At 43.6% G+C, this 20323-nt stretch overlaps 1 protein-coding gene across 3 annotated transcripts in view; it reads right to left on the bottom strand.

The window, feature by feature from the left end:
* Nucleotides 1-300: 300 nt before the first annotated feature.
* Nucleotides 301-20323, bottom strand: part of TRIM8 (tripartite motif containing 8) — a 71744-nt gene continuing 51721 nt past the window's right edge. For 2 of the 3 annotated variants that reach the window (XM_081191265.1, XM_081191264.1), the window contains exons 3-8: nt 11534-11629; nt 10472-10705; nt 7845-7876; nt 6531-6646; nt 2293-2865; nt 301-413 (exon numbers count right to left, since the gene is read on the bottom strand). In XM_081191265.1, the coding sequence (XP_081047391.1) occupies nt 376-413; nt 2293-2865; nt 6531-6646; nt 7845-7876; nt 10472-10705; nt 11534-11629 (1089 nt within the window). In that variant the 3' untranslated portion in view covers nt 301-375. Of the gene's footprint in view, nt 414-1448; nt 2866-6530; nt 6647-7844; nt 7877-10471; nt 10706-11533; nt 11630-20323 lie in introns of those variants that run through there. The other variant, XM_081191266.1, reaches the window with a different exon arrangement.

The raw sequence follows: 20323 nt of genomic DNA, 5'->3' as shown, positions 1-20323 counted from the left end.
AGGCAATTTGATTCAAAAGTGGCATACTTAAGTGCCATTTTGAGGGCAAAAAACAAACAAAAAATGATGCTGTAATTTGGGCCCTGTTCTTTAGGGTGAATCAAACCATTCAAAGTCAATGTGCATGCACAAAACCTAAATAAAAACAGGATGCTTGAAACTCAGCGCATAAAATTGGTTCACTCTCTCTGCCTATTTCTACAGACCATGAGTGCCACATGGTGCTTCCATTGTTGAGTCAGGCAGACAGGCTGGTTGATTCTGGCACTGGGGTGACTGCAAATTCATTGGCTGCACATATTTTGAATTTTTATTGTCTTTATTGTCCTACTCTTTTACACTGCAGATGGAAGGAAGATAACAGAGGCCCAGGCGTTAATGCATAGGATCTGGCTGCTGGTGGGGAAATGGACCTGCATGAGAGAGAAAAAAGGGGTGATTTTCTTTCTTTCGTGTAGAGAAAGCAGAGGGGGAAAATGAAAGTAAGGATGTAGTTTTGGAAGGGGAATTGGGTTTGCGAGGGTGATGTGGATGATTATAGCACTTGATGTTTAGGGTCCAGTCCCCACCAATACCTATTTACTTACCCATGCTTACTATTTATGGCCTTGGGTAAATCACTTCTCTCTCAGCCCCAATCAACAAATGTCGCAGAAGCAAAAGCAGGGGTTAAAAGGAGTTGTTTTGTACTTGGAGTTCAAAGGGATGGTGAATTTAAACTCCAGGTAAAAAAAAAAAAAAGATTGACCAATAGTGCAATCCAGTGCAAATACACCCAGAGGTAAGACTCACTGCGTTTGATGACAGGGTACATGAGACTGTATTCTACATATCGTACAACAGAGCTATACATTAATGTTCATTAATGGTTTAAAAACTGCATCTCTAGTATAGCCATGAACTTTTGCAAACAATGCTACCAAATGAATTAGAAAATGGTGTTTTAAATGAAAGAAGAGATGTTTGGGAAACCAAAGTGTGAGACATATTCTGCACTGCAATGCACTGGCCAAAATATCCTATATGAAGAGCTACATCTTTCTTAATTTAATTGAGTCTCACATTTTTAACCAAGGCCTAGCAGGTGAGGAGTATAAGAACCCATCTGTCACATGATGTGCATCTTATTTCTAAATACCCGTAAGTTAAATTTTCCTTTTCTTCTGCAGTACTACACCAATTCATGTTCAATTCAATGATAACATCTGAACTATATTCCTGATTTACTCCAGAAGGTGCAGGATATTGTGCAGCATATTTGACTAGCCTTCTTCAACAGTTACCTGGTGCTTGCATTTCTAATTGAGATTATTCCAAAGGGAGCACATAAAGCAGAGTGCGAATTATTTTTAAATGCTGTCAGTTTTCTGTTTGAGTAACGTTTTCCTGTTCCCAGACGAGGCGTTGGTTGAAATAGTGCCCGCGGAGGCAAAGCAGAACAAAGCATGTGCACTAAGTGATCACATTTATTTGAATATTTTTTGTGTGTGTTCTAAAATTGGTTACAGAATAAATACCTGCACCTTATAACAGGAAGTCCACTTTTTTTAATACAAAGTGCTTGTTAGAGGAAGTTGCATCAACGAAACACAGGAAGGAATGTGTGCATCTTGACACACACACTTCCCTCCTGGAAACTAAAACAGATTTTTTTATTTCTTTTTTTAAAAGTTTCTTTTCCCTTTTTTTGTGCATTTCATTTCCTGCCATTGTGTATTTACAAATCTCTGAAAGAAGGAGGAAAAAAAATGCCAATATGCACGATACGTGGTCTTTTAACACAAAAAAAATCAGCCTTAAAAAAAAATCTACAAATGTCATTTCTTAATGAATCAATGATAGAAATTTTCTCCTCTTAAAAAAATGGGAGGCGAAAAAGAATTTTAAAAAGCAAAACCAAAAGAGCCCAGAGACTTTCAAATAGAAAAGGATCATCTGTCCCTTTAAAAGTTTTCCAAACCGGAAAGTAGCAATGTCACATGATCCAGAAATAGATGCTTGATTGATATCCTTGTTAATTTTTTCCCCACAGCTTCCCCCACCCTCCCACCCATCCTGATACAAAGGAAGATTTAAAAAAACAAAATTAAATTAAAGACAGAGATGACAGCAATGCCCCTCTCAGATTCTGGCAAGTGATAGGGAATAATGGAAATGGGTTTGATTTAAAAACGACAACGACAACAAAAGCTAGATTTTAAAAAAAAAACAAAAAAAACTTTCAAAAATCAGTAAAGATTCTATCCAAACCAGATGGTTAACTGGTGACATAGTGTTTGGTGGAAGGCTGACCATAAACTCTATAGAAATCCTGGCGTCCATGTTGCTGAGATGCATCAATCCATTCTCTCACTGCCAATCCCGGAAGCGACTGAGGTACGGAGGGAGCAGGTGGGAGGGGGTGGGAATATTCCTGCGACGACACTGTCCATGGAAAGTGGCCTGACCGTGGGTACGGTTGATGCCCGCTGTGATTGGATACTGAGGAACAGTAACAGTTGTCCACCGAGCAGACAAGGATTTTGCGCCCACCATACTGAGACAGCACAGACTGCTGAGATGATGTGCTGTTGGGGTAGTGAGAAGGGTTGAACATCGAGCCAGAGTGAACTGGTTGGGGGCCACTGGGAAGTCCTACTATGTGCTGGGTGGAGCTACAAGGCACCATGGGTTGTGCAGACTGGCCTTCAGCAGCCGAAGCCCCCTGGCTCACATACTGGCTGGCCACAGGTCCCGAGGAGGGCTCCAAGAAGCTGGCTTCCGGGAAAGCTGTGGAGTGCTTGCGCTTCTCGGCTCCTGAATTACTGACGCTGCAAGGGTACATAGGGATGCTCTGCAGGAACGGCACCGAGGTGCTGAAGGGACCTGAAGGAAACAGAGAAGACAATGTGCTGTCACCTTGAGGAAGAAGGCAGCCCTCTCTTCCAAGTTCCGTGAGCCAACTAGAAGCAACACCCCGCTCCCCCCCCCCTCCGGCAGAGATCCAATTGCCCAGTTTTCCATGCAGCAATATAGGCCTCGGCTGAGAAAGTCAAAGTATAAGGTCTGACCTCACAACCACATACTAAAAAGCACAAGAACACAAGCTGGGGAAGAGAGTCGCCAATCATTTACAGATTTTCCTGGCATTTTGCTCACTGTTCTCTTAGTTCTTCCACTATGTAAACAAACCCGGCATGGAAGTAAGTTAAGGGGTTTTGTTTTAGGATAAACTCACCAAGTACTAAATGTCAGAGAATGATCCTTCAGAGGCATGTGGAACCAGCAAATCTGTGACCACATAATGTCCTCTATAATCTGGCAGAGAAGACCTGCATAGTGCCAAACACTACAGAAAAAGGCAACATCCTAGGCCCTGCCTCTTTTAGAAGTCAGAACTGCCTGCCAGCCTTCAGTTCTTACACTAAACAAATGAACAGAAAATACAAGTTTCACAAAATGGCATATCCACTGTCTAGAGCCAAAAATCTGAAGATGGTGCTAATATGTATTGCTTCTTGTATTTGCATAATTGAGTTGGAGGTGTTTTTGATGCAGAACCTGGCTTTGGGGGAACCTATCCCAGGAGCTCAAAGGTGAAGCCACAACCCTTTAACCATTTCCCTAATTTCCCACCCCCTGGCCTATTCCAGCCACAGGAGGTACAAGGTGAACGTCTGATTGCATTAAGTGTCTTCTGCCAGTCAAGAATTACCTCACACCCTGCTTGCTAGGCAAGTCCTGACTTGGGGTGCTCTGTATTATTAGTGGAGTAATTTAGCAGAGTCCAGGGGCTAAGAAACCAAGGGATAAGGGGGTGGAGAGAACTGCAACACCTGGAGAAGACAAAGCTGAGCTGGATTCTCACTGCAGTTTCTTTGGCAGGTGAAGCTTAATGTGCAATTCAATTTTTCAAGTCCACATATGGCTGAAAATCCAGACCAGGATTTTAAGGTACTCTGGTGGTGATGTCAGGGAAGCAAACACCAAGATACCTCTGGAGCCAGCTAGAGTTCTATAAGCCCTGCCATTTGTTTTCCCAATCTCATATTCAAACCTTGTGAGATGTTGCTTGCTCCCTCTGCCTGGAAGATCATTCCCTTTTTGACCCATCAAGCAATTTCTCCTCAACCTTGTGTCCTCAAAATATTTTTGATTACAGCTGCTGTGCTGTCTAGGGCTAATGTCACTGCACTCCCAAACACCTGGAGTGCTTTGGGTTGGAGAAAGCTTCATTAAAACATTGTAACTTCTTGTTCCACAATAGTCATTCTTTTTTCTCTTTTTTTGAATCTCCTGCAATAATTACCAATCTATTCTTGGTTGTTCTGCTATCCAGCCTGGTGCTTGCCCTGCACTTTTTCACCCTTTGGCAAAACTAGTTGCAGATCAATGCTCATATTTAGTAGCTTCTCAAAGGCTTCTTGATCATCAACTTGGAATATAAGACATTTTCAGCACAGGCTATTCTCTTTGTAGACTCAGAGAATCAGGGAGCTGACTCCAATTCCCTGATATCCCTAGATTTAAACCACCTTTGACAGATTTCCATTCAGCTTATTCTTCAAAATTCCCAGGGAAGGAAGCTCTATCTCTGCTGAAGGGAAATAGATTTACTGCCAAACTGCTTTTCGAATTCAGGAGGGTTCTCTCCCCCCCCCCCCGCTTTCAATATTTATCCTAGATTTGGAAGGCTGCAGTTTGAAACCCCTGCTTCTTATCCTAGCCTCACACTGCAATCCTATACACGCCTGCTCAGAAGTAAGTCCCTTTGAACTCAGTGGGACTTACCTCCATGGAACTGTGCATAGCCAGAGGGCTGCTGCTTGGGCATTCTTTCAGTGGGGAGGGGCACGGCATGCCAGGGGTAGGCGGAACCAAAGGCAAAAGTGGGCAGAGCAATGGGTGTGACTGTCTACATTACAGCCACACAAGAGCCAGAGCTTTCTCTACAAATAAAGCACTTTATATGCCCAGCCACACCTCTCTCCCTCCGGGAGAGTATATAGTCTACCTAAGCAGAAACACTAAAAGAAAATGTCGAGGCAGTGAGGGCTATGGGTGGGGGCAGAATCCCAAGTGCCATTAGAAAGGTCTGGAGGGCCACATCCAGCCCCCAGAGCTTGAGGTTTCCCACCCCTGAGCATTACGATCCTGGCATACAGCCCATTCACCTTCTTCTTCTTCACAACAGCCACTATTTTGGGCGTCAAATCTAATACCATATCCAAAGCCTTCTTTGTGTCAAGCTCAGCTGTGTTATCTTTTCTTTGCATGCTTAACCCACAGTCACACACACACACACACACACACACACACACACACACACTGAATCCCTTTCAAAAATGGAAAAGCACTCCAGCTGAAGCCAAACTACAGCCAACTTATAGAGCAATTTTTTCCCCTCCCATGTGTTGCCTGTGATGTTTTTGTTACTGCAACCCAAAAGTGAAAGTGTTTTTAAGAGGGGGTTGACAAGAGTACTAGCTTTGCTGAGTCATAGTCACGCTGAAAACAGCATGTACATTTAAGGTTTCTTACAGAGAGTTAAGAGCTTTCCTGACAGGCACTGGGATTGTATTTGGTCACACAGAAAGAAACACAGAGGAAATACAGAGACCAAAAGAGGAAGGCTATGGCTGAGAACTTATGCCATGTTACATACGAGTGAGCCCCTGAAAATGCCGCAAGTGAATATGCTTAAGAATCCAATTTGTTAATTGGAAGTAAGTCCTTCCCAAAGATTTAGTGGACAGTACTTCCAAGTAGAGCGGGGCTGCAAGGGACAATGAGAAGTCAGAGGCAACACTGTCCATTGGGGCAGGAGGAAGACATCTAGCCTGAAATATCAGAGTTGAAGGTTGCAAACCTGGACATCATGTGTTTCTCTAAGTCATGAAAACACATCATCCAAGTATTTCCAAGTGTAACATCCAACTGTTCCTGATTTGAAAGACAGGTACCAAAAACAAGACAAAGACAAAGAAAAACCTTCCTTCCTAATCAGAGATCATAAATTGCCCCAAGATTACTTTGGGATCAACCGCATTGCAGGAATAAGAAGAACTAACCTTAACAAACTGCCCATACCCTTTTAGGATCACTCTCCTCTGCTTTGAAAGCCATGCGCCCAGGGGCTGGGGAGGCTCAAGACAGTCTGATTTATTCCAGCACTGCTACTTCCTACTTCACTTTTATATATATATAGAAGAAATTACATGTGACTGCAGAATTTTCTGGGTTTTTTATCATTTGCCTTAATCTCAGGGTAGCTAGCTGGTGACAAGTAATGGTCAAATCCAAGAGACTGATCTCAAACAATTAACATACAGCAAAAATAAACTTGGCCCCTGAGAAAACCATTACATAGAACATCCGCTCCCTACCTTTCCCACCCTCACCCTTTCAATGATATTTGGATTTCTAGTTCAAAGCACCACTCTGACCAGCAACACCAAGGCTGTGTATCGTATACAAAGACACATGAGAGCATTCCCTCCTGGGTTCAGGTGTGCCTAGGAGATGGAAGGGTCAAGAGAGACATCACTCACCTTCCAGAAGCTTCCGCAACTGTTTTTCCTTCTTGGCAATCTCATTCAGGAAGAGCTTGGAATTGAGGTGGCCAATCTTGGGAGGGGGCAGGCTGCCTCCTGTGCAGTTCTGGGTCCTTTAAAAAAGGGGGGGCATTATATTACATTACAGACTGAAGTACTGTACTGACTTTCCTCCTTCTACTATCTGCTGGAAAGCAGATTGCAATTCCCTTCTGAGTTGGGCAACTGGTTCTTTCCTTGACTTTGTGTTGCGCCACATTACTCGCTTTGATTCCATTCACCACTACCATATTCTCTTTCAACATTTTCCTGTCATTAATACTGATCAAAATCACCTAGTTTCACTAACACAGTTTTATTTTATTTTTATTTTGCATTGCTATGCTGTACGCCCCCCCCCCGCCACTACTGCACACACATTGCCTACAGCTGAGTAACACAGGACCCACAGATAAGACAGAAGCATGACTTGAGTGCAGTTCAAGAAGATACACTCTTTTAGAGGTGAGATTTGGTCAACTAGATTCTTACAAAGTGTGAACAACCTGTCTTGCAGGTTAGAATTGCCCCTGAAAACGTTGTGCTGATTCTTAACTGGATTTTGCACAGCTCGTCAATCAGTTCTCATCTCATCTCCCTCCAATTCATGAAAATATACCTTTAATACCAAGTATTTTCTACCTGTGGAAGTGGCTAGGCATTATAAACCATTTATCATTTCTTTCAGAAAGCTGAACAGATCATGCATCTTAATTCCTTCACAGTAAATAAGGCTTCTTCTCTTCTTGTTTTCTCAGCACTGTGCTGAGCTCAAGATATAAACACTAGAATTCAGCAGTAGCACCTCATCCCTACTTCTAGCAAGACTGTAACTCCCCAATAAAGCAGCAGTTCCCAAACTCCTCCCACACTTGATGACTTTTCTGTCTGTTGCAGCAATTGTAATGCTAGACGCTGTATGATTTTTAAGGATGGTTAAGTCCAGTCAAAGGTGACTATAGGGTGTGGTGCTCATCTCGCTTCAGGCCGAGGGAGCTGGCATTTGTCCACAGACCACCTACGTACCACAGCCTTTACCTGTTGCTTTTTTAAACATGCTGGGGACCACCCGAATGAAGTAGACCACAATCTGATGGAACTCTATTGCAAGGTTTCCCAAATGCCGTAGGAGGAACAGTAGCTTAAGATGTCTACAAAACACTCCTTTTGATACCTATTGCTCTCCCCAAAGAAGATGCTCTAGATTAGCTGTATCATAGACATGCAGCCTCCTTCATCCAAACCCAGACTGCCAGGAAATTGATTTCTTACCTATCCATCAAGATTTTCACCGACTTGGTATTCTAGGAGGCAATAGAGAAAATGGAATCAGAAGCTGTAAGTCATGCAGACCTCTTGTGGCACAGCAGCAGCACCTTTCCCCATTTCTGTAGATTTCTCTGTCATCTCCCTCGCACCCTCATTGATTTCATATGAAGGACATTCCTCTTACTCAACCACCCATCCTCACAAACAGCCACACACTGTACTTCCCAGATACAGCAGCACTATCTGAGAGAGACCACAGCTCAGAGCAAAGCACATAGGTAGAGATGCCAGATTCAGCCCCTGCATCTGCAGCAGAAGGATCTTAGGTAACAAGGCTAAGGCCGGCAAAGCCAAGGCCCTGAAGTCCAAGGCTAGTCAGGGCTGCAGTACTGAGCCATGTAGGTCACTAGTCTCGGAATTATGCAGCTCCTTATAATGAACTAAAGGTAGATAAAGCTGAGCTGCTTTACAGGGCTGTTGTAAAAACGTTGTAATGATAATATATGTAATCCACTTTGAAGTACTACGTAATGCTAAGCTGCTGTTACTATACCAAAAGTCCATTATTTGAGACTCAAACAACACATTTGCATCCCTCTGTTGAATGGAAGCATCTGCCACCAGATTTCAAGCTCAGTCCTTAGCAGTGCACAACACCTTAACAAAAGCAAAATAAATGCTGCCACTTTGAAGAATTTTTCTGAGTAATTTATGGCTTGGCTCCAGCCCTCCAGGATAACAAAGGTGGAACTAGAAGGGCCATTTTTATTCGTCTTGTGAGTATGTTCTCTAAAGCAACCAGGTGTGCCAGGCAGAAACTGCCTTGTAAGTCTTTAATTCAGATGATGATGATGATGATGATTATGGGAACTTCAGCTCCCCCCCCCCCACAACATCGTTAAATCAGCATCTTGATTCTAGACTTTAACTTGTCACTTTAGCTACAAACCACTAACTCTGAAGCACAAGATTACAGAGGCTATTGCTTTCATTTCCCTCCATCACTCTAGCCTCATGTCATCTCCCTACTGTCAGAACAATGCCAACAAAAAACTCTGTCCTCCAGCTCAAAGGCCATTTTATATAGCTATATTGCACCCTGGCAAAAAAAAATTTAAAAAATCCATTTGCTACAGGCTACCACTCCAGGTTCTGGATATTTATTGAAGCACAATTAGGCCAACATTGGTGGATCAGCTCAGCTAAAGGGATATACTCCAGTAGGGTGTAAATACCCTGCCAATCAGCTGCTGAGATTTACTTGGAAAGCCTCTTTTTGACAGACAGCACTGTTCAAGGGGTCAAGGGCATATCGTCTTTCTAAAATGAGGAGTGGGCCATCTGGTCTATGTGATGGGGAGATTAACCCGAGAGGGGGTTGCTCAGCAATATCTTACACCAGAGCACAAGTTGAGATGCCCCTTGTATTCATTAGCCTACTGCATGACATGACAAGATTCAGTTTAGGAATCCAGAAAGGGAAACCTGTTGGGGGACATGTCGGTGCCCCACCAGCTGCAAGGGAAATCTCCTAGTATGACATGTTATACAAAGCAGCACCTAAAATTGCACCCATCTTCCTGAACCTAAGAAATGTTGACCTTTTCCCTGGTGGAACTTAACTCCAAAGTAGTAACCGTCCATATATATATATATATCATCCCCCTCCCCCAGCCTTAAATGCTTGGTGTTTCTTATGGCAGCTAGCACACCTTCCTAGTTTAATCCTTAACTCTGGGTTGCCAGATGCTCCTTATTCTAAATAACATTCCTGTGAGGTAGATTAGGCTTAGGGCTCCAGGCACTGCCTGGCCAGGCTGCCTTAGCTTCAGCCTGAATGCTGCATAATATGCATTCAAGGCTATGCCCTGAGATCTCCGCCAGCTCCACATGTCTGATAATGTGCTACTTGCCACCACTTCCTCCAAAGAGCTCAGGGTAGCCTACACTGAGTTTTCCTGTATTCTCTTCAGAACAACTTTGTGAAGTGGGTGAGACTCAGAGATGGTGAACGGCTCAAGGCCAAGGGGGGGATTTGAACCTGAGTCTCCCTGCTATATGTCCAATACCTCTCTGCTCTCAGTAACATGGAAAGAAAGGGGTGCCCAATCCTTTTCCAATCAGTTCTTCCACAATTTCAGTATGACAATTTAAAATGTCACAAGGCACACAGAGTTTGCATGATGTTCTTAAGTATCTACACACAAGTAGAAAACGAGAAGTAACCCGGACAAATAAACATTACTCCGCATCTCTGAGACCTTTTGGAAGAGGAAACTACCCTGGGTTGAGCTTTTTCCTCTGAAGCTTGGTCATCCTTACAGGCTCAATTTGCCACACAAGAGACAACATTCATGTCGCTCTTTGGGCATGTAAGTAGCCAACTGTAGGGAATGAGTCGGACTCCCAAGTTGTGCCAAACAGTTAATTAATTCATGGGAGGTAGGAGGGAAAAGCAGAAGCTTCCATTTCTGTGGATGAAAGTGAAGCTGTGTCAAGCTGAGGCATATGGCAGCTTAAAGCGGCCATTTTGGGGTCGGGGTTGTCACATAAGCTCCAAGTCCTTCCCTTATTCCTGCTGCCAAGTGCTCCACCAGACCCTCCCCTTCCCCAAACACCCCCCACTTCACCTTCATGAAGTTGATGTCCTCGGTCTTGTCATACATGACCTGAACGGAGCTGAGCAGCTTCTTGGCCTCCTGCATCCGCTCGCTGAGGTGCAGCACCTGGGCAGCATTCTCGTTGCAGAATTTTGCCTGGGCCTTGTCTAGGATCTCCATCGTCTTGCGCAGATCCTCCTCAAGGATCTGGTGCATCTTCTCATACTGCAGGCGCACCTCGTCCTTCAGCTGGTTCACCTTCTCCTGGTGGTATAGAAGGGGGAAGAAAAATGCCTCTTGTTAGCCTCCCTTCATACCTACTTGCTTTATCTTTTGTGACTGAGGCTGGGTGGGGAGGATGCACTCTGAAACTAAATGACTGGTGTTCCTTTATGCAGTAGCTATGCCTAGGGCACCTACGCAGGCTCTCAATTTTTTTCTGAAGAACAAAAAAGCATAGGTTACTGACTTTGCTTTGATCAGACTAGGAGGGAGCCACAAGAATACAGAGTTGTTCAGTAAAGGAACAGGATAGAGTGGCTATCCAGTTTGGGGAAAACTAAACTAGTAGCCATTGCAGAGGGAACACCAGGCAACCAGGAAGAGAATGGGGTATATAATAACTCGAAGGAGGCTGTGAGTGAGGACTCTTGGTCTTTGTTCCTCATCACAGAAGAAGAAAGGAGGGTTACTTAAGTAAGGCACCAGGAGGGATAGGATGATGGGAACCAAACCTTGAGAGGTCCGTCCCTGCTGAACAAAGCAAGTTCTTAGATTTACAGCTGTATGGAGAGATGCTTGCAGAGTCGGCCATTTTTGCTCTCTCTGCCAAAGACTTCACACCCTTGTGTCCTTTAAACTTTGGCTACTGGGTTTGCTTAGCAGCTACAGCAGGCAGGCCCTTTAAATAGTCATTCTGATGGAATAAGGTCTTATAACCTAGGATTCCATTATTACTATGCTGGCTGAAACTTTCTCCCTTCCCAGTTCCTCTATCAAGGCATTTTCTTGACTGGTGGGTAATTGCAGCCCAGCATCCTTCTTGCATCTAACACCAGGGAGGGGAGGGGAGAAGAGAGAAATCCAAGTTACTTCAACCAGCCGCTTGTCAGACTCCAACTTGTAGAGTTGTTCCTCAATGTCTTGTTCGCGTTCCTCCAGGCGGTCCTGCTGCTTCACTAGCATCTTCTGCAAGAAAAGGGACAAAGAGAGGAAAGACAATCAAGAGTCAGAAAAAGTGTGCTCCAGAACTGGCTTACAAGTTACCTGGAAGCAGGATAATTTTAAAATGACTTATGCATTACCGCTTTTGATGTAATGTATCAAATGGGGTTTGCATCTCACACCTTCAGTGAGAGCCATAAGTCAAAATGTCTTCTAGAACTCTTAGCTCTCACTCTTCACAGAAACCCATTGACTAGCACTACTTTGTTCCTCTCCTTGCGCAAGTGGGAGCAACAAACAGTGTTGCCCAGGTTTAGCGTTAATGTCCATGCCAGGAAACCCTCAAACAAACTATGAAAGGGAGCAAAGAGCAAAAGCTTGGCTTCACATCATAACTTGCTTGTAGCAAAATAAACCACTTTGAACAGAGTGTGAAGTCTGGCTTTGTTGCTTGTTTCTCCTGCTGGGCGAAACAGTGAAACGAGAGTCATTCGCTGTCATGGATTGGCTGGAGGCAGAGTAGTGGGAGGCACCAGCTGGGAACCCCCCAAGGGAACCCCCAGGGGAAGAAGGCTCAGAGCCAGGAGACTGGTGGTGGGATGACCATGAGTGGTCAGAGGGGGGAAAGGGAGCAGAAAGAAGGAAGGAGGTGTCCAAAGGCAACAGGGTTTAGTGAGCAGGAAGAGCCTGAGGCAGAGAGCCGTCCTGATTTAGAGGCTGGAGAGGAGGAGGGCCAGGAGATAGGGATGAGACTGGCTGCTGAAGAATCCAGGGAGTCTCCCCTTCCTGATGCAGCAAGCCCCCCCCCCCGGTTTCTCACAACACACACAGAAATGAAGAGAGCAGAGGAGAGATTGTTGCGTGCAGACACTGTCCCCAATTGCTTGGAAAAAACCCTGGAGAGGTGGGGACTTAGGCAGCTGTGGGAAGGTGCAAACCTTCAGTCCTTGCAACTGCCTCATTGGGTGTCAAGAATTACTTCAAGACTTACTGGGAAGAGTTGCTGGGATCACTAAGCCTGTGCTGTTTTGGTTTCTTCGTTAAAGAGTTAACATCGCCAACACTGTGTTCTTTTATCACTGACCTACATCTGACTCTGGCTCCTGACACCTGCATGTCCACGCTAAAGCATAAACTATGGTGCATCGCGATGCCCACACACAGCCACAAGAACAAGGAAAGCAGTCTCCCTCCCCAAGCTCCAAAAAAAGAATAAAGTTTATAGAAGACACATGAGCTGCCTTTTCAGAACCATCCTGTGTTATAAATATGCAGCCTCGATCGTTTCCTGGCTAGTTCCCTACATGAGCTTTCAAAAACATACCCAGAGAGCTACAATGTCATGAGGAGAACTCTGAGACTTCTTGATCCTGAACTTCCCATCCCCTCAAGCCCCTCAAAAACTTGTTTTCTTGTTAGCAACAAATTTCTTGTTAGCCACAAAAATAACCTAGGGAAAACAATAATGGCCAATGGTGTAGCCAGTTTGGAGAAGATGGAGGGCCTGCACTCCTCACTTGGGAGATCTCCCTTTTGGTATTGGATACCATGCTGGATCAGACTGAAGGCATCTTCTAACCATTAGCCTGTTCCCTTAAAAAGGCATCTCTGATCCCTTGAAGCTAGAGTAACTGGCTCAAGACCAGAGGCAGAGCAACCCTTCTGGTGGCAGTTGTGGGAGATCAACAACAGAGGTACACTCCATCTCCTAAGCCCCTGCTTCTGTCCTTTTTTTGTTCCCTTCAACTGCCTCTTAAGCAAGGGAATTAACTAGGTACGGTATGTTCTCATGCCAGTGGTTTCTGGTTCTGTTTGGTACTATGAGGGAGACAAGGATCCTGTTGAGCAGACATCCACACAAGCTAAAGCCCCACCCCCATCACAGCTACAATCTCAGAAATTTCTGAAGTCATCCAGAAAGGACCTCTAGAAATGCAGTTCCCCCTTTGACTGTGGAGGGAGATTCACAGTATCCTATAGCTCCTGGGACACCTCTGCGATTATCGATTACATCCTTAACAAGGTTTAATCAATCCCTGAATAAATGTGTTTTTAACGCCATCCCCAAAGCCATGAACAAGCTTAGTTTATCATGTTCAGAGAGTAACAGCAAAAGTTTCTACCCACCAACCTCACCTTTCCCAAGCATGCTTGTAGACTGGCAATTCTATTCCATGCTGGAGATGTGTTAATCGTTGTGTGTTAATGTCATGGGTTTCTCAATCAAAAATGGAAAAGTATGAATCTCAGTGTGAGAAAACCTGAGAGGTATCTCACTCATACTTTTCTTAATATATTTAGAAATATTTTAATTATTTAATTTCTATCTGACCCCTCCTCCCGCCCAGGAGTCAAGCGCAGCAAACAGCAACAAATTAGCAAAATAATGGGCCTTAATCAACTAAATAGTTGCAGTGGCAGAAGCCCTTACAAGAATTCTCACTAATCCAATGGGAATATCCTTCTCTACTCCCACTGCATGTGCCCCCCACAGTCCTCCGAGTCTGCTCTGGAAGGTTGGAATAACCCCTAAAACAGATTGTGGAGCGCATTGGTGGAGGAGATGGAAATAAATTATTGTGGTATAAGGAAAATCCTTGCACTGAAGAAACCATAATCTTAGCACTACGTTGAACAGAAGCCAATACACTTAAAAACAAAACAAACACATATCTAAAACATTTTTTTAAAAAAACAGTCTCATGCTCTCACAGTTAATTATTTCAAGGTTATTATTAACACAATGGACAATACTGTAACATATACAAGAGTTCGGCTTTCATTTTGCTTGACTCAGTCCTGTTTGAGGCTTATGTAACTTTTTCCTCAGTTTTACTTCGTATTTAATTTTTGAGATTTTTTATTATTGTCGTGATTCTTACATCAATAAACCATATAGCTGTTTGCCATTTTTAAAGTACTTTAAAAACAATGTACTACTGACACACCTAAGAAGATAGCCATTGTAAATAACAGAAGAGTTTGACTCTGGCTATCAACAGCACGATTTAGGAAATGCCAAGTAATACATTTTAGATTGATCTGGCAAAAAGGAAGGAAGGAAGGAAGGAAGGAAGGAAGGAAGGAAGGAAGGAAGGAGCACACTATGAAGGAACATGGAAGATTAAGTGGTGGAAGGAATATATACTACTGATAGTACAGCAACCAAAGAGACCAATAATATTGGAATGCTTATATCCCCCAGTGCAGACCTCTACAACTTGTGACCCATTTAGCCTACCAGGTACTCAACATCTCTTCTACAGACACAAACATGAATCAGTATACATGTTTGGTAGGTCACAAGTTGTGCAAGCCTGCTCTAGTGTAATATCAACTGAAGGTATCAACTTCCATATTGTGCCCAATTTTTAGTTAACTGCCTTCACCAGGCTGGCTTTTCCGGGCCCTCAACCAGCCTAGATATCATATCTGGAGAAATGACCAGGGTGGGAGGAATAAAATGGCACTTTTGACAATGGCACAATGAATGCATGGGGCAGAAATTAATCCAGACATTGCCATTTTCAGTCCTTTCTGAAGAGTGGGGGAAGGACATTATTTATAATGGATCTTCACTGGTTTGGAAGACGTAAGAGAGATGAAAGGGCTTTAGGCAAACACCTTTTCGGATGAGAAAGCTTCCTGGTTGACTTCATGCAGCAGGGGAAGTTGATCTCATTTCTGGCAAATGAGCTTTTTGTGATAATAAATGATCCAGATAAACCAGTCCTGCAGAGCCTTTATCTTCTGCATCAACAAATGTGTTTGGTGTATAATCTTAACAGTAAAATGCACACCTTTGTCCCAGATAACATTGTCCAGCTATGGTACTGATCAACAATTATTTCACATGATGATTAAGCTCTATCCAATTGCTGTGGCTATTGCTGATCAACTATCATGTGGATAATTGCAGTTTACATGTTTGTTTAATTTGCACCTGCCCTTCTTCCAAAAAGCCAAGGACATTTTATCCTTGCAACTGCCCTCTGGGGCAGGCCAGACTTAAAAGACAGCAATGTGCCCAAGGCCACTCAAGGAGATTCTTGTCAGAGCAGGGATGTGAATCTAGGTCTCCCTGGTTCAAGCCAAACATTCTATCCCTTACATCACAGCGGCTCCCATAATCATAGTATGATGACTCACTAGGTTAACTAGGCAACAATGAAAGATCAAGGCACATCACAGGGAATAAATAAGATTTGTGGCACAGATCCCACGTGGCTTAAATAAGCAAGCCACGCCGTACAATTCAGCCTGCCTTGTGAAAAAATCTCTTCCCAATTCCAAAGACAAAGAGAAAGCAGGGCAAGATTAAAGAGAACCGGCACTTTATCCTATGTGCCACATTGGCTGTCATACAAGGAGATAATGTTGATTAACATGGCTATATAGATCAGCTCCTATCCATTGGTGAGGAAAAAAACAACCACACCTGACAGCTGTTCTACAGGCAGCATGTATAGTAAAAGCAAGGCTGGATTTGTTCCATGTGTTGTGATCACTGAACACACAGAACTTGGAGTCCTGGACACATGTGGGCATTTGAATATATATAAGGCAGGTAGGAGACTCTGTCTCCCATAAAACAGGGGGAAAGGACAATCTATTTATTAAACTTGCTGCCCACTCCACCTCCACATAAGTCGCAGCATCTTACACCTACTTCCCATGAGAGCTCTTATCCAGGCAGAGCCAGGCCTTCCACAAGCTTTTAGCGGTGGAGCTTCATCATGTGTTTTCAGGCAACTCTGAACCAATCAAGAATCATTTTTTTCAAAATAAACAAATATCTATATATTTTGTTTCGTTCCCTCCCCTTCTGTCCATCTACCCACCCTTTTAGCCATCACATTGTATTGGCCAAATTCAGAGTGTGAACCTAATGGCAGAGAATCATCCTCTTAAGATTTTCATTGAACAGCACACAGAAGAATTTGGGGTGCTTTATAAAACATGATGGTGGGTGATAGGATCTGCTTGATTTCTCCAGAGCACAGGATTCTTATTTTATTTTTAATAGCCATCATCTGACTGAAGAAGTTAACTCCTTAATTGTATGAGTTTTAAATCAATCCACTCTGCATAAATTACATAAGTGAAAACAACAACAGTTGCAAAAGAAGAACACGTTTCTTGCTTTTTAGGCAACACTTTATATGTGCACAGTGGAGGGAAGAAACATTCCCTCCACAGGGAGAAAGATGGGGAAATGCCTCTCCTAAGATAGCACCTACCACATATGATTTTTTGGGGGTACTAATCTTTAAATTAATTAGGGTTTTTTAAAAAAAAATCTACCTGCCTAATCAGTTGGGGAAGCTCTTCTTTAAAAAAAAAGTTCATCTAATGGTTAATCTAATGATTAACCAACAAAGCACCTCCCATATCAGTGGTTGAGGAGGCAGTTAAAACACTGCATAGTTTACCCTTTGTTGGAGAAGCACACCTTGCTGCTCCCCAATGGGAATAGGATTACTCCAATGTGTTGCGGCCCAATTTTCAATGTGCAGTTTAGATTATTTAGGGTAGGAATTTGGATTTATTTTCTTGCAGAACACATTTTCCCTAATTAGATAACTTCTCCCGGATCTGATAAATATTTACTATATTTCTAGGGTTGGGGAACGAATGAAGGACAGACAGAAACACTGCCCACCCAAACTATTCCAGAGGCCGTGGCAGAGTATTTATACAGACCTGAGCATACATAGACCTAGAGATACAGAAGGCGACAAAGCATTTTAGAACCAACCCTTCCAAATGCTCACTCTCTCTTCTCTGTGGTAGCAAGCCTTACTCTATGCAAATGACAGTAGAACTGATGCTAATTTGTTGGCATGCAAAGATCTTTCTGCCCATGCTTTTGGGGAAGGGCATTTGAATTTGTGTGTTGTTGTGTGTGCATTAAAAACCATTATCAAAAGGGGAAAATACACTCTGTCCTCAAATACTGAGTTTCTGTAAAAGAGAGAAGGGCGGAAAGCTGGACCTAACTGACCAATCCCAAAATGGCTACTCAGTTTGAATCATCTGCTCAACAGCTTGGCTTGGAGAAGCTGGTCTCCAGCCAAAAGCTGCTAGTACAAGATCGGTACTGGGCACCTCCAGACGCTGCACCAAGGGCACGCTCACAGAGAGAGAGAGAAAATCCACAGACGTTTGCCCTTAATTCTCTCAGTGCACCTAATCCCCCTCAGGAGAAAAAAAATCTGCCTAGTTTCAAACCTTTAATGAAAACAGGGGAAGGACAGAGCAGGAGGAAATGTTAACTGGTTAGGAGCAGGCAAGAGTGTTTGTGGGATGGGGGAAATGACAGCAAAGACCAATTTTGAGGGGATTATTATTAACTACCACTTGGGGTTTATAATCAAGTAATTAATTCTGGGTCTAGGCAGGGGGAGGTGGGAGGGGGATTAATTGCACTGCAGAGGAAGGCCACCATCTTCTCTCTAGGCAGTGAGAAAGAATTTGGTGTTTGCCCTCCCATTTCCTCTGCTTTTACCTCAAGGTCTAGGCACCTCAGGTCTCCTGGGAGCAGGATATGGCTGGGAGGTTGCAGAAAGCTCTATGGGAGTTGGGTGGGCTCTTGATTGTTTCATTGCCCTACAATAGGCACACTCACAGACTCTATTTCTTAAGGAAGGAGGAGATCTGCCTACTCCAGTGCTTTTTAGGTTGCTGCTTCCCCCACCCTATTTTCTTCTGGAATGTTTTATCTAAAGTGCTGCTGCGTTTGTGCACCGAGGGATTATCAGGCAATATCATTGGCTAGTTAGAAATGAGAGATGCATTCTGCCTGAGCAAAGTTGCTCCATGCAACCACAGCTGTTTTCAAGAGCTCAGCTACTCGGCTAGTTAATTAAGATAAGCTCTGCAAAAGCTGAGCTATGAATCAGTTAAGACTCGTAACCACCCCCAAACGGAGCAAAAATGTTACATAAATGAAGAAACAAAGGGATTAGATGGACGCTGCCTGGCTATAAAATATGGTGGAGACTTTTAACAGGCGCATACCTTCACTTTTAACATTTTTGAGCACGTCTGAATTTTTAACATCTTTCTGGAAATGTGAGCTGAGAAAAAGGCCAATGCTAAAAAAAAAAAAAATCCCTGGCCACGCTTCATTCGCTTTCCTGTCAAGCACAGGGTCGAGAGGTGATACTTTCGCATCCAACCTCAACTGTTCCTTATTAGAGGGACATCCCATGTTTGGCTCTGGTTCTCTCTCAGTTTTAAGAGACTGATGCTTTGTGTAAGTACTCGCAGCATTTGTGACACTCAGGAGAGAAGCAGCTTTAAAATAGAAACGAGAGAAGCTTTAAAATAGAAGAGGCAAATGTGAGAGGTACAAATCTGCAGCACTTGGGGAGTCTATTCCAGGCACCACTCCTCAGGCATCCCTGCCCCTAATGTTGGAGGCCACAGATAGAAGAGGGAGAATGTTTTGCAATGTAGTATCTCATCTACCAGAGAACAAAAGGCCCTCTGCATTTTGGAGGTCCCTTATTCCAGTGATAATATTGCATCCACATGTGATGCCAAGGGAGGAGGTTTTGCTGCAAGGACAATAGTTGTGCGACTGTTTTGCCCAATCCCTTCCACAGCCTTCCTAGAAATGCACACTTGCGTATGAGAAAAAAGCTGCAAGTGGTCTGAGACCCGATTTTCTTTTTGTGAATGAAATGAAGATTGCCTGCTCCCCCCCCCCCCACTTCAGCCCCTTGTATAGCCTGAAAATCTGCTTCTGGGGTGAGAGACCCTTGGGAATAGGGCGGGGAACTGCAGATGAAGAGGAGGGGAGAGATGGAGAAATGACTCAGGAACCCAGCCAGGATCCAGCCTGTACCAAATAGTTTAAATAATAAAAAGGCTCACCTAATATGCGAGATGGGAAAGGGGAGAAAAGCCTTGCTGCGCTTTTCTATTTTAATCAGTATTACTGGGAAAGCATTGCAGAGGAGAAATTACACAGCCTGAAATCAGATAGCTTCCATTGAAGAAAATAATTAAACATGATAAAGAAGTTAACAGAATAGGGTAAGCAGGGCATGGGAAGGAGAAGCTGCATTGCTGATCACTAATTTCACAAGAAACATTGTATTACCAATGACATTCCCACGCATTCCCACATGGCAAGCATAACAACAAGGGAGGTGCTATTTGAGGGGGGCATCACATTTCCCTCAGGTACATTATTAGGTGGTATTCAACTAAGCTTCACTTAGCGAGCACCCACTGAGATGAATGGACCCCACACATTAATTTCAGCAGGTCTACTCTCAGTAAAACTTTGTTGAATACCACCCAAAGTGTTTTGACAGCTCGGGGAAAATACTGTTGTTGCAAATGAAGCACAACCTCCAAGGAAGATACATGAACTGTGAGCGATAAAAATACACTTAGCCACCCCTGCACCATGCATTTAAATCACTATTTTAACATTTTAACAGCCATGGCTTCTCATAAGGAATCCTGGGAACTGTTGTTTGGTAAGGGTGCTGCGAATTGTTCGGAATCCCCTATTCCCCTCACAGAGCTACAATTCCCACTTCCCTGTGAAGAAGGATTGTGAGGGAAATAGGGGTCTCCGAAAAACACCTGAACAAACTATGAAGCCATGACTGTTAAGGTAGTATAATTAGTGCCTTAAATATATGGTGCAGATGTGGCTTCACTGTGCTGAAAGGGTTTGAGAGTACTTCTGCATGAGTG

The sequence above is a fragment of the Podarcis bocagei genome, assembly GCF_964188305.1.
Source record: "Podarcis bocagei genome assembly, chromosome: 4".
Lineage (NCBI taxonomy): Eukaryota > Metazoa > Chordata > Lepidosauria > Squamata > Lacertidae > Podarcis > Podarcis bocagei.
The sequence above is the reverse complement of the archived record's forward strand: the minus strand, read 5'-3'. Positions and strand labels throughout refer to the sequence as shown.